A 14,634-nucleotide genomic window follows, 5' to 3' on the forward strand; every position below is an offset into this window, starting at 1 on the left:
CCCCGCCCAGAGGAAAACATGCCCCAATTCATCTGAGAAGTGAGGAAAAGAGGATTTCATGATTTTTCTTCCCATGGTGACATTTCACTTCACTAATCCGACAAAGGTGAATAAGAACTGCAAAGTATCGGGTGCCTCAGTGGTTGAGTGTCTGCCTATGGCTCAGGGCGGTGATCCTGGGGTCCTGAGATCGAGTCCAGCATCAGGTTCCCACATGGAGCCTGTTTCTCCCTCTGCCTGTGTCCCTGCCTCTATCTCTGTGTCCCTCATGAATAAATAAAATATTTTTTTAGAAAAGGAACTGCAAAATATCTTTTTTTTTTTTTTTTTTTTTTTTTTTGCCTGATGGACCAGTATTTTAAAGAATAACCTCTACTATTCACAAGTGTTTGCTGAAAGAGGCGTTCTCTGAAAACACGGATGGGAAAGAAAACTGGTTTGAGATTTTGGGGAAGCAATTTGGCTTTATCAAAAGGCTTCAGGAAGTGTAGAAGTTTTACCCAGCAGTTCCTCTCTTGAGAATCCAATTGAGAGACACCATCTGGAAGTTCAGGCAAAGAATGAATCACAAGATTTTTCAGAAACTTGTTTACAATAATGGAATAAATATAGGAAAATCAAAAAGTCCAGACATAGAGCACTAGTTTACAACATTCCAACACATTTATATTTATATTTAATTTTTATAAATTAATATTTATATTTAATAATATTAGAAATGCTTAGAATATGTTGGTAAGTGGAAAAAAGCTATAGAATTATTTCAAGTGAGTGATTCCATGCTGTCTTAGAGAATGTGCATTCACTCTTCAACTCTTTCTAGTTTAAATTTTATCCTATTGATTGAATTATTTTAAAATTATAATAACCATATTATTCTCCATATTTCTAACTGGGTTTTCTTCACTCCAGCTAAAACTGGTTTGCTTTCTGCACATTTTTATTTCTAAATGTCTTTTCTTTTTAATGGGTGGTTTTCTTTCTTTTCTCTCTTTAAAGACTCTACATATGCTTAAAGAATGATTTCTCCCTATTATTGGTTTGAATGGCTGTCTTCTTAGCATTCATTCATTTTTTTTTGCAGTTATAAAATGAAGTGTTTTTTTAATTGTATTTAAATTCAGTTTTCCAACATAAAGTATAACACCCAGTGCTCAACTCATCGTATGTCCTCCTTAATGCCCATCACCCAGTTATCCTATCCCACCACCTACCTTCCCTTTTGCAACCCTTTGTTTGTTTCCCAGAGTTTGGAGTCTCTCATAGTTTGTCTTCCTGTCTAATTTTATTTTTTTCCTAATTTTAAAAATATGAAACACTTCATGAATTTGTATGTGATCCTTGCTCGGGGGCCATCTTCTCTGTATCGTTCCAATTTTAGTATATGTGCTGCCCAAGCAAGCACTGAGCATTCACTCTTTTTGGGTCTTCTGGAAGACCAGCTTCTTGGCTCACCTTGAATGGTGTGTGTGTGTGTGTGTGTGTGTGTGTGTGTGTGTGTGTTCATGCTTGATCTTTCTCTAAAAGTTTCATGGTTGCTTCCATCTAGCTTTCTGAGCTCCCCTAATTTAATACTGGTCTTGGTGGCCTAGGGAGGACATTGTGAGTGCAGTCACCAAACAGGTGTTGGCCTGGTCCAGGTCTGGGCAAGGAGGCTATGTCAACTCCTCTTTTTCTCCTAAATACAAAATATAACTCAGTCCTAGGCAATGGTCAGTCACAGCTTTTTTCAGCCCTGTCCCATAATCAGGACTCCCTCCGCTGGAGGCTCACATCCTTTCCCAGGAGCAGAGTTCTTAGAAGCCTCTGCACCCAGAACTGAGCAGGACTGGGGCTTCCACTTTACAGCCCTTGTGTATTTCCGTTTCATCTATGGTCAACAGAGATGTTTATCTTGTTTTTGATGGCAGCTGGTCTTTTAAATTTTTATCTTTATGTCTTTTTTTCAAATTTTTATTTAAGTTAGTCAACATACAGTACAATATTGGTTTCAGGAGTAGAATTCGGTGGTCCATCACTTACGTGTTAACACTCTCATAACAAATGCTCTCCTTGATACCCATCACTTGGGGCACCTGGGTGGCTTAGTGGTTGAGTCTCTGCTTTTGGCTCAGGATGTGATCCTGGGGTCCTGGGATTGAGTCCTGCATCAGGATCCTCACAGGGAGCCTGCTTCTCCCTCTGCCTATGTCTCTGCCTCTCTCTGTGTCTCTCATGCATAAATAAATAAAATCTTAAAAAATACCCATCACTCTTCTATCCCAAACCCCTCACCCACCTTCCTCTATCAGTCTTCAGTTTGTTCTCTATTAAGAGTCTCTTATGCTTTGTTTCCTTCTCTCTCTCTATCCCCCCCACCACCATATGTTTATGTTTGTTTCTTAAATTCCACATATGAGTGAAATCATATGGTATTTTTAAAAATTTTTTTATTGGAGTTCAATTTGCCAACATATAGCATAACACCCAGTGCTCATCCCGCCAAGTGCCCCCCTCATTGCCCAACACCCAGTCACCCCAACTCCCCGCCCACTTCCCCTTCCACTACCCCTTGAGTTAGGTGTCTCTCATGTTTTGTACCCTCACTGATATTTTCACTCATTTTCTCTCCTTTCCCTTTATTCCCTTTCACTAATTTTTATATTCCCCAAATGAATGAGACCATATAATGTTTGGAGGGTATTAGGCGGAGTGAAATGTCAATCGGAAAATCATATGGTATTTGTCTTTCTCTGTCTGACTTATTTCTCTTAGCATGATATACTCTAGCTCCAACCACATCATTGCAACTGGCAAAATTTCATTCTTTTTAATGGCTGAGTAATGTGTATATATATATACATATTGATATAATATATATACACGCCACTTCTTCTTTATCCATTCATCAGTCAATGGACATTTGGGCTCTTTCCATAGTTTGGCTATTGTAGATAATGCTGCTATAACATGAGGTATTTTTTTGGATCCTTTGGGTAAATACAGAGTAGTGCAGTTGCTGAATTGTAGGAGTAGTTCTATTTCTAACTTTCTGAAGAACTGCCATACTGTTTTCCAGAGTGGTTGTACCAGTTTGCATACAACACTGCATGAGGATTCTCCTTTCTCTGCATCCTCACCAATACCTGTTGTTTCCTGTGTTGTTAATTTTAGCCATTCTGAAGGTGTGAGGTGGTATCTGATTGTGGTTTTGATTTGTATTTTCCTGATGATGAATGATGTTGAACTCCTTTTCATCTGTGTTAGCCATCTGGATGTCTTCTTTGGAAAAATGTCCATGTCTTCTGCTCATTTCTTAACTGGATGACTTGTTTTTTGGGGTATTGAGTTGGATGAGTTCTTTATCAATTTTAGATAATAACCCTTTATCAGATATGTCATTTGCAATTATCTTCTCCCATTCCATAGGCCGCCTTTTAGTTTTGATGTTTCCTTCACTTTGCAGAAGCTTTTTATCTTGATGAAGTCCCAGTTCTAGTTCTTTTGTTTCCCCTGCCTCTGGTGACATGTCTAGTAAGAAGTTGCTATGGCCAAGATCAAAGATGCTGCACCTGTGTTTTACTCTAGGATCTTGATGGTTTCCTATCTCACATTTAGGGCTTTTATCCATTTTGAATTTATTTTTTGTGTATGGTGTAAGAAAGTGGTCCAGTTTCATTCTTCTGCCCATGGATGTCCAGTTTCCCAACACCATTTGTTGAATAAACTATCTTTTTACCCCTGGATATTCTTTTCTGCTTTGTTGAAGGTTGGTAGACCATACAGTTGTGGGTCCATTTCTGGGCTCTCTATTTTGTTCCATTGATCTGTGTGCCTCTTTTTGTGCCAGTACCATACTGTCTTGATCACTATAGCCTTGTAATGTAACTTGAAGTCCAGAATTGTGATGCTTCCAGCTTCACTTCCCTTTTCCAAGATTGCTTTGGCTATTTGGAGTCTTTTGTGGTTCCATACAAATTTTAGGATTATTTGTTCTAGCTCTATGAAAAATGTTGTTGGTATTTTGATAGAGATTGCTTTAAATCTGTAGATTGCTTTAGTAATACAGACATTTTAACAATATTAGTTCTTTCAATCCATGAGCATGGAACATCTTTCCATTTCTTTGTGACCTCTTCAGTTTCTTCCATCAGTGTTTTATAGTTTTTGGAGTACAGATCTTTTATCTCTTTGGTTAGTTTTATTCCTAGGTATCATATGAATTTTGGCGTAATTGTAAATGGGATCAATTCCTTGATTTCTCTTTCTGCTGTTTCATTATTGGTATATAGAAATGCGACAGCTTTCTGTACATTGATCTTATATCCTGAGACTTTGCTAAATTCATGTATCAGTCCTAAAAAAATTTTTGGTGGAGGCCTTTGGGTTTTCTACATAGAGTATCATGTCATCTGCAAATAGTGAAAGTTTGACTTCTTCCTTTCTGACTTGGATGCCTTTTATTTTTTTGTTATCTGATTGCTGAGGCTAAGACTTCCAGTACTATATTAAATAGTAATGGTGAGAGTGGACATCCCTGTCTTATTCTTGTCCATAGAGGAAAAGCTCTCAGAGGGGTGATATTAACTGTGGGTCTTTTGTATCTGGCCTTTATGATGTTGATGTATATTCCATCTATACCTATTTTGTTGAGGGTTTTTGTCAAGAATGGATGCTGTATTTTATTCACTGCTTTCTTTTAAGATTTTTACTTATTTATTCATGAGAGACACAGAGAGAAAGAGAGGCAGAGACACAGGCAGAGGGAGAAGCAGGCTCCATGCAGAAAGCCCGACGCGGGACTCGATCCCAGGTCTCCAGGATCAGACCCTGGGCTGAAGGCAGTGCTAAACCACTGAGCCACTCAGGCTGCCCTCCAATGCTTTTTCTGCATCTATTGGGAATATACGGTTCTTATTCCTCCTTTTATTAATGTCGTGTATCATGTTGTGTTGATTAATTTGCAAATAGAACCACCCCTGCAGCCCAGGAATAAATCCCACTTGATCATGGTGAGTAAGACTTTAGATGTTCTGTGGGATTCTATTTGTCAGTATCTGGTTGAGAATTTTTACATCCATGCTCATTAGGGATATTGGCCTATAATTCTCCTTTTTAGTGGGGTCTTTGGTTTTGGAATCAAGGTAATGCTGGCCTTGAAGAAGCAGTTTGGGAGCTTTCCATTTCTATTTTTTTGAATAATTTGAGAAGACTAGGTATTACCTCTTATTTAAGTGTGTAGAATTTCCCTGAGAAGACATCTGGACCCAGACTTTGTGTGTTGGGAGGTTTTTGATTACTGGTTCAACTTCTTTCCTTGTTATGGGTCTATTTAAATTTTCTATTTCTTCCTGTTTCAGCCTTGGTAGTTTGTATATTTCTAGGAATTTGTCCATTTCTTCTAGATTGCCCAATTTGTTAGGTATAATTTTTCATAATAGTTTCTTAAATTGTTTGTATTTCTGTGGTATTGGTTGCAATATCTCCTCTTTCATTTGTGATTTTATTTATTTGGGTCATTTCTCTTTTCTTTTTGATAAGTCTGGCTAGGGGGTTATCAATTTTATTAATTATTTCAAAGAACCAGCTCTTAGGTCCAGTGATCTGTTCTACTATTTTGTTTGTTTGTTTCTATATCATTTATTTCTGCTCTACTCTGTATTATTTCCCTTCTTCTGCTGGCTTTAGACTTCACTCACTGTTCCTTTTCTAGCTCCCTTAGGAGTGAGGTTAGTTTGTGTATTTGAGACTTCTTGCTTCTTGAAGTAGGCCTGAATTGCTATATATTTTCCTCTCAGGACTGTCTTTGCTGCAACCCAAAGGTTTTGAACCATCTTGTTTTCATATTCACTTGCTTCCATGTATTATTTTATTTCTTCTTTAATTTCTTGGTTAATCCACTCATTCTTTAGTAGGATGTTCTTTAACTTCCATGGATTTTCAGTACTTCCAATTTTTTTCTTGTGGTTGATTTCAAGTTTCATAGTATTTTGGTTGAAAAATATGCATGGTATTATCTCAGTGTTTTTGTACTTGTTGAGGGCTGATTTGTGACCTAATATGTGATCTATTCTGGAGAATGTTCCGTGTACACTCAAAAAGAATGTGTATTCTGCTGCTTTAGGATGAGATGTTCTGAACAGATCTGTGAAGTCCATCTGGTTCAGTGTATTATTTAAAGCCAAGTTTCCTTGCTCATTTTCTGCTTAGATGATCTATCCATTGCAATAAGTCCCCTACTATTATTGTATTATTATCAATAAGTATCTGTATATTTGTTATTAATTGATTCATATATTTCAGTGCTCCCAAGTTGTGGACATAAATATTTACAAGTGTTAGATTTTCTTGATGGATAGATCCCTTAATTATGATACAGTGTCCTTCTTCATCTCTTGTTATAGTCTTTGGTTTAAAATCTACTTTGTCTGATATAAGTATGGCTACTCTGGCTGTTTTTAAATAGCCATTAGCATGACAGAGTGTTCTCCATCCCCTCACTTTCAATCTGCAGTTTTCTAAAATGAGTCTCCTGTAAGTAGCATATAGATGAGTCTTGTTGTTTTTTTTTAAATCCATTCTGATACCCTATGTCTTTTGATTGAAGCACTTAGTCCATTTATACTCAGAGTGATTATTGAGAGATATGAATTTAGTGCCATTGTGTTATCTGTAGAGTTGGTGTTTCTGGTGGCATTCTCTGTTCCTTTCTAGTCTTTGTTGCTTTTGGTCTTTTTTCCCCATTCAGAGTCCCCTTTAATATTTCCTGCCAGGCTGGTTTACTGGTCATGAACTCCTTTAATTTTTCTTTGTCTGGGAAACTCTTTATGTCTCCTACTATTCTGAATAACAGCCTTGCTGAAAAAAAGTATTCTTGGCTGTATATTTTCCCCCATTCAGTATGGTGAATATACCATGCCACTCTCTTCCTGCTTGCCAAGTTTCTGTGGACAGATCTGCTGTGGACCTGATCTGTCTTCCCTTATAGGTTAAGGACTTTTTCTCCCTTGCTGCTTTCAGTATTCTTTCCTCATCTATGTATTTTGTAAATTTGACTATATGTCTTGGTGATGGCTGGCTTTTGATTAACTTAATGGGAGTTCTCAGGATGCCTGGGTGGCTCAGCAGGTTGAGCGTATGCATTTGGCTCAGGGCATGATCCCAGGGTCCCAGGATCAAATCCTGCATCAGGTTCCCTGCATGGAGCCTGCTTCTACCTCTGCCTGTGTCTCTACCTCTCTCTGTGTGTCCCTCATGAATAAATACATAAAATCTTTAAAAAAAATAATGGGAGTTCTCTGTGCTTCTTGGATTTTGATGCCTGTTTTTCTTCTCCAGATTAGGGAATTTTTCAGCTATAATTTGCTCAAATAAATTTTCTGCCCCTTTTCTCTTTCTTCGTCTTCTGGGACTCCTGAAGACTCCTGAGATGATATGAACATTAATATGTTTTAAGTAGTTGCTGAGTTCCCTAAGTCAACATTTATGATCCAATACTTTTCTTTCCCTCTTCTTCTCAGCTTCATTATTTTCCATAATTTTATCTTCTATATCACTAATGTGTTCCTCTGCTTCATCCATCCTCATTGTCATGGCATCCATTTGGATTTGCATCTTGGTTATAGCATTTTAAATTTTACCTTGACTAGATTGGATTCTCTAGTGTCTTCTATGTTTTTTTTTCAAGCCCAGCTAGTATCCTTATAATTGTTGTTTTAAATTCTAGTTGAAACATTTTACTTATATCTGCACTGATTAAATCCTTACCTATTACTTCTTCCTGTTCTTTCTTTTGGGGTAAATTCCTCTGTCTTGTCATTTTGTCCAGGAGGAGAAAGAAAGAAAGAAAGAAAGATCGATCCTAGGTGACGTTTTAGTCTGCTTGTTAAGTAAGCGAGGTCTAAAAATATGAAAAATAATACAAATAATACAAAAACAAATAAAAGAGCAATTAAATTTAAAGTAATAATAATAATAAAAATTAAAAGGAAGCCAGATCCTATTTCCTCTAGAGCTGAAGCTTTGAGGCACTCTGTGATCAGTAGACTTGGTGTGAGCAAGGCGTTGTGCTGGTCTTCTGGGGAAGGAGTCTGTTGCACTGATTCTCTGGTGGACTTGCACTAGTGGAGATGTGCCTGCAGGATGCAAGAGGGTGGGGCTCGGTGTAAGTGGCTCTGGCCTCCACTGGCTGCTGCTATGTTGCTCACTGAAGTCCATTGGTGCTGATGAGTAGGATAAATATGGTGGTGCCCAGCCCTCTTCTCCCAAAGTGAGGAGTCCGTACCTGCCACCCTTCAGGAAGCCCTCATAAAAGAGCACACAATCACCTCTTCTGTGTTCCCAGCCTCCATGAGATCCCTGCCTTCACCCTGCCTGTGTCTGAGCTGTCTGCCTGCCAGGTGGCAGGGCACTCTTGTGTTTTAGCTCAGGCTCAGCTGGGTTCCAAAACTCCAAATTTGAGTGATCCATGCCAGCACCAATCCCTTGGGGAAAGGTCTTACTACCCACCGGTTTGTCCCAGAAATTGGCTGCGAGATGTTGCTGCAGCTTGAAGTTTATGGCAAAGTGCAGTAGAATGCCAGTACCAAGGCTCATTGCCCTCAGCCAGTGCCCCCATTCCTATGCTAGTGAATGGGGCAGCTCAATGGCCCCCGCCAGGTCTATCACCCCTGGAAGTCATGCCCACCCCTCCCAAATGCAATCCAATAAGGGGAACTGCCTCTCCCCATGAAGCCCAGAGGACCCTCAGACCAGGCTGTCTACTCCCAGGTCTCCACCTTCCCTCCCCACCAGAGCACTGCCTTAAAATTTTAAAAGTATTTTATCTGCCATCACTTTCTGTGTGGTACAGATGAAGGGTCCTAAAAAAGTGAACTTCAGGCCATCTTACCCAGAAGCCCCAAATTGCAGCTTCTTACTTTTCTGACTCTGGCTTGTGGGTGTGAAGGAAGTAACATAAGTATTTGTGCCCACCCTTTTCTGATTGGGGATCTTGTCCTCCCTACCTCACTTCCACTTTGCCCCAGGAATTTCTCCCAGGGGACATTCAGTATCACATGTGCTCACAAGCTAGCCTGCTCAGATCCAGACACTCCAGTGCTCCTGGAAATGTTAACCACCTGGCAGCCACTTAAGGGCATCTCTTCCCATTGCTCAGAGACTAATATCCTCCAAAAATTCAAGATGTCCAAGTCCAAATGGTATTAGAACCACCCGAATTCCCCACAAAAGTGGACAGAACATCTCTCTTTTCAGAGACCTCAGACCAGAGTTCAAGGGTAGGGCTGAAGCACGGACCCATGCTTTCTGCTTCCTCTTTCCCAGTGCCATCCTAAGTATGTCCCACAAGGCTGTGGACCCAGAAAAGAGGCTGAGCTGAAAGAAAAACAAAAGCATTTATTTGTGTTTCTCAGAATTACAATTCAGGGAAAACAGATGCACACAGCAACCCAAATAGGGCCTCCCTGGGAACAAAAGTCAAGGAAATTTAAAGACAAAAGGGAATGTTTGTATATGTTGTTTACAAAGAATTTTGATTGGCGCTGGTGGCAGAAAATGAGACTTGGCTGAATATAATTGGTTGCTAAAGCTCCCCCTAAGCAAAGTCTCTTATTGCAGCAAGTTGCAGGTGTTCGGACAGTCCTTAGAATATTTGTGGTTTGGCCCAGTTCAGAAGTTCTTGGTCCTACTTGGCGACATGTGCATGAGGCCTCCTTCCTGGCAGCCCCACTCCATTTTAAAACCCCTTGACATAAGTGAAACCATTGCATTTCACCTTTCTTTTTTTCTTTATGTGTGTGAGAGAGCGAGCACGAGCAGGGTGAGGGGCAGAGGAGAAGCAGGCTCCCCACCGAGCAGGGGGTCCAATGTGGGGCTCAATCCCAGGACCCCGGGATCATGACCCAAGTCGAAGGTAGACACTTAGCCAATTTAGCCACCTTTCAAAAGGCAAACCAGCTCATGCAAACAGGTTCATCAGAAACTACTCTGCTCTGAATCCCATGCTGGGCCACATTTTGCATGTGACTAGAAAGGAACATTTAATTGTAGCAGAGATTTTATCTAGGTGGGTGGATTACAGCAATTTTTAAATTTTTTTTTTGTGGTTTTATATGTTTTCCCATGATTAATGTTTATAAGCTTTGTAATCATCCAAAAATGTAATTGGCAGAAAACGTCTATCCTTCCCAAATGTTAGTTAGAAGAAAGGCATGTTAGGCAGCCCAGGCAGCTCAACAGTTTAGCGCCGCCTTCGGCCCAGGACATGATCCTGGAGACCTGGGATCTGAGTCCCACATTGGGCCCCCTGCATGCAGCCTGCTTCTCCCTGTGCTTGTGTCTCTGCCTCTGTGTGTGTGTGTGTTTCTCATGAATAAATAAATGAAATCTTCGAAAACAAAAAAAGAAAAGCTTTCTCTTCTTTAAAAAAAAAAAAGGAGGAGAAAGGCATGTTCAAAAATGCATTTTCACAGTGTTTATCATCCTCCTCTTAAATATTTGTATCTGGGATCCCTGGTGGCTCAGCGGCTTGGTGCCTGCCTTCCACCCAGGGCTTGATCCTGGAGACCCGGATCGAGTCCCATGTCGGGCTCCCTGCATGGAGCCTGCTTCTCCCTCTGCTCATGCCTCTGCCCCTCTCTCTGTGTGTCTGTCATGAATAAATAAAATCTTTTTTTAAAAATTAAATAAATAAATAAATAAATAAATAAATAAATAAATATTTGCCTCTTCTCCAGATATTAGGAGACAAATGGACTTTCATCTGTCAGAACTTTGCCAAGGACGTGATCATGTTGCTCCATTGCTTTACATGTTTTACTGGCTCCCCAGCAACCAGGGCAATGGCCTAGATCTTTAGCTCACCTTGTATCAGACCCCCTCATAGTCTGACTCCTGCTCCTGGCTCCAGTTCTGCTTTCTAGCATGTCCTTCCCTATATCATTGTTTAGTCACACTGAACTGCTTATAGTTTCTTGAACACGGAATGCATTCCCATCTTTATGCCTTTCTGTTTGGTCTTCCTGTTGCTCTGAATGTCCTTTTAGCTTTCTACCTGGCAAACTCCTATCCACCCTCTAAAACCCATCTCAGATCCATCACTTCCACTGGGAAGTTCTCCTGTGGTTCTCTTCTTGTCAATCCTGGATCTGCTTTGATCATGCTGGATTATTTTACTCAGCTCTGCATACCCAGACGGTATATGGCACATGGTATTTCCTAAATACTTGTCAAACTGAGGCAGTTTACTCATGCCACAGATATGCGTGGGGTGCCTACCAGGTGCTGAGCATCATGTTAGTTTCCTGGGATTCAAAATTAATGATCCAGAGTCCTTACCTTTCAGAGCTCACAGTCCAGTGGGGTAGACAGAGAATCATGCACAGATCATCAACATGACAGTAGGACTCAGACAGCTTTGCCTCACCTCTACTCATTCTGCATTCCCTTCTTTAACTGGTCACAACATGAAAGCATAAATCATACTTACTGCTTTGCTTATTTCTTCAAAAGAACTTTCCTTTTACTACATGTAGTTTCTGAAGTCACTTAATGGAAGTCACTTCACTCCACTATGAGGAACACAATCTGAATAGTCAAAGTCGCCCCCAAATTGGTGCTTCCCAAGCAAGGGGGCACCCCATGACTGGAGGTGTGCAAGTCAGCACTGCTGACCACCAGGTCTGGTTGGGGTAGGGTAGAAGAGGGATTTAAGCTAAAAAAAAAAAAAAAAAAATGTTGGTTGAGCTCTGTGACCTTGAAAATCTTTCTAATCCTGATTCTTTTTTTTTTTTTTTAAGATTTTATTTGTTTATTCATGAGAGACCCAGAGAGAGAGAGGCAGAGATACAGGCAGATGGAGAAGCAGGCTCCATGCAAGGAGCCTGACGTGGGACTCTATCCCGGGACCCCAGGATCATGCCCTGAGCGGCAGGCAGATGCTCAACCACTGAGTCACCCAGGCGTCCCTCTAATCCTGATTCTAAGGAAAACATGTCAAACCTAAGCCAAGATCATGGGACTGAAGTTGTCAAATGATATCATTATAGCACAAACTCTGGAATAGTCACCCTTGAAAGAGAACCAGATGTTCTTCATTGTCTCTGACACTGTCTTAAATCATTGGTACCCAGTGAAATATGCCAAGTTGGAATAGGAGATTTTTCAGAGATCACCAGAAGGGATCACCAGTTTTGCAAATCTTACACTGCCTTGGGACTAGCCCAGTGAGAACTGGCTGAGCCTATGGGCAGAGGAGTATGTGGATGACCACAAAAGGGCTTCAGGTGAGCCCCTAATGACTCTGGAGTCCAGGTGGGACTACGATCCAAGGAGCCCTTTAAAGTATCCCATCAAGGGCCATATATTGGAAGAAATTTCTTTTTTTATAATTTTATTTTTTTAAGATTTATTTATTTATTTATGAGAAACACAGAAAGAGAGAAAGAGAGAGAGAGAGAGAGAGGGGAGAGAGAGAGAGAGGCAGAGGGAGAAGCAGGTTCCATGCAGGGAGCCCGATTTGGGACTCGAACCGCTGAGCCACCCAGGCTGCCCTGGAAGAAATTTCTTCTACCAACCTGCCTGCTTTAAGACAAAACAAAGCAATTATTATTTCCTTCATTTTGGAAATTAGTGAGAGACCTCTAAAATCGCCCTTTGGGGGTCTGAATCTGCAACAGATGTCCAGGGTTATCAGCTTCGGCTGATGTCTTGCCAGGCAGGATGAAAAGCGAAAAGCACTTCAAATTTTAGTTGCAGTGTGGCCTGATCTAAGCCTTTGTATAATTTCTCATAGATTTTTGGCCAATAGGGCTCACTTTCTTCCCTCCCTCCTGGGTCCCTTGAACTGGGAATCTCTCCATAGGACAAGTCTAATACATTTTACTGGATTAATTGGGACTCAGTTTTGCTCCCCATGTATTTAAATGCACAGTCTCCAGAGTCAGCCCAACATGGCTGTCCAGCCATCTGGACAAGTCACTCACCTTTCAGAGTTCCACTTTCTCCTTTGGTGCAGTGATGATAATAATGCCCACCAAACAGGGCTGTGTTACATAATTAATTGAACACTATGGGTAAAGTCCTTAGCAGAGTGCACACGGCTCAAAGTGAGTGCTTCAACATTTCTGTTGGCAATCAATATTAGTAGGATTAATGAAGTCTCCCTTGGCTCATTAAGGGCTGAGCAGAGCCTGCTCCGAATTATTGGTGATTTTTTTTTTCCACCGTGCGTTTTTGGATTTCCTACCTGCTGGTGTCCCTGAGGAAGAGGAAATGGAAGACATGCAGTCAGATGGAAGCCGGCCAACATCGTTCCAGTGAAATCCTTGCCCCATCCTTGTACCTTCAGATTTCTCTGGACCAAGTCAGCCACTAGCCAGCATATGGATGATTAAGGGGCTGTGGGTGTGAACTCTTTAGGAAAGTCAGGAAGAGGAGGAGCTGGGGAGAGGTGAACTGTGGGCTTCACAACGCAGGCTGCTGTTCAGACCACAACCTCTCTGGGACCTGCGGTCTAGAAGACGGGAAAAAGGATGAGCATGCTGGAAGACCCAGCCCAGCCAGACCTTGAAAGCTGCAGAGGGTGAGTGGCCCATTCCTCTAGCTTTCGATGCCAGTGAGAAGAGAAAGGCAAGGGTTCTCTGCCTTTGGAGGGGAAGCTATGAAGGATGACTCTGCCTGGGACAGAAGTCAAGAGACATGAGCTCTGCTCTTGCCTGGTTGCTAGAAAGCTGTGCAACCTTGGGCAAGTCACCAGACCTCTCTGGGCCTGTTTTCACATCTGGAAAATCAGGAATTGGCCTAGTCAGAGTAATGACAATATCTAGCATTTGTACAGTACTTACCAGTTGCGCTTCCCAAATAGCATTTCATTTGATCCTCATAGCAGCCCTTGTTGGAAGGATGCCTGTCACATGTTGCAGATGAGCAAACTATAGCACAGTCAGGCCAGTGATTCAGTTAGAGCAAAGCAAGCCTGGACCTAAACTCCTGGTCCCTGAGGATAATTCTGGCCTCCGGGGAGCACGTTGTTCCCCTAGACCTCTGCAATCTGAAGATTCCTGGCTTCTTGCAAGGACTTCCGTCTCCTTTTCTCCCCCATGCCCTCCCTCCCTCCTTCCAACCAGCTGTTCCAGCCTCTTCTCCACCAGCTTCCCAGAATTTCTTCTCCTTCTGCAGCCCCAAAACACTAACATTTCTGAGAAGAGGGAGGTGAACACCAGATACCCTGTCCCCACTCTCCCCGGGTTAGTGTTTACACACAGTCTCATTTTCCAGAGTTCTCTCTGCATTGTGGAATGCCTTCATGTGGGTCCTAAGAGGTGAAGTAAGTGGGGCTGTTTAACCTTCAAGGGTGAGCCTGGACCAGCCGGCAGGGGTCGCAAACATCCAGGGTGCTGGTTAAATGCTCAGATTCCTGGGTCCCATTGCAAAGTTGGTGAGTCAGAGTGGGCATTTTAGCAAGCTCTCCCTGTTTCTGATAGGCACATATCACAGCTTGGGACTGCTACTCTTCTGGATACTGCACCGTTGGGACAGCAGAGGATGGTTGACAGATTTCTTGATAGTGAACTATCCTTGTATATGTGGAAAAAGTCCTTCCTGATAAAGGTGGATTACTATTTTTTAAAGTAAATTCCAGGATTTAGTTGGTTA

At 41.5% G+C, this 14,634-nt stretch overlaps 1 protein-coding gene and 1 pseudogene across 2 annotated transcripts in view; one reads left to right on the plus strand and one right to left on the minus strand.

Moving 5' to 3' along the window:
- Nucleotides 1-1,304: 1,304 nt before the first annotated feature.
- Nucleotides 1,305-1,405, minus strand: LOC144303688 (U6 spliceosomal RNA; annotated as a pseudogene).
- An 11,555-nt stretch (nt 1,406-12,960) lies between these two features.
- NOX5 (NADPH oxidase 5) overlaps nt 12,961-14,634 on the plus strand; it is a 35,746-nt gene continuing 34,072 nt past the window's right edge. The window contains exon 1 of one of the 2 annotated variants that reach the window (XM_077881658.1): nt 12,961-13,561. In XM_077881658.1, coding sequence (XP_077737784.1) covers nt 13,512-13,561 — 50 coding nt within the window. In that variant the 5' untranslated portion in view covers nt 12,961-13,511. The remainder of the gene's footprint in view (nt 13,562-14,634) is intronic. The other variant, XM_077881659.1, reaches the window with a different exon arrangement.

This window comes from Canis aureus, chromosome 32 (assembly GCF_053574225.1).
Source record: "Canis aureus isolate CA01 chromosome 32, VMU_Caureus_v.1.0, whole genome shotgun sequence".
In the NCBI taxonomy this organism is placed as follows: Eukaryota; Metazoa; Chordata; class Mammalia; order Carnivora; family Canidae; genus Canis; species Canis aureus.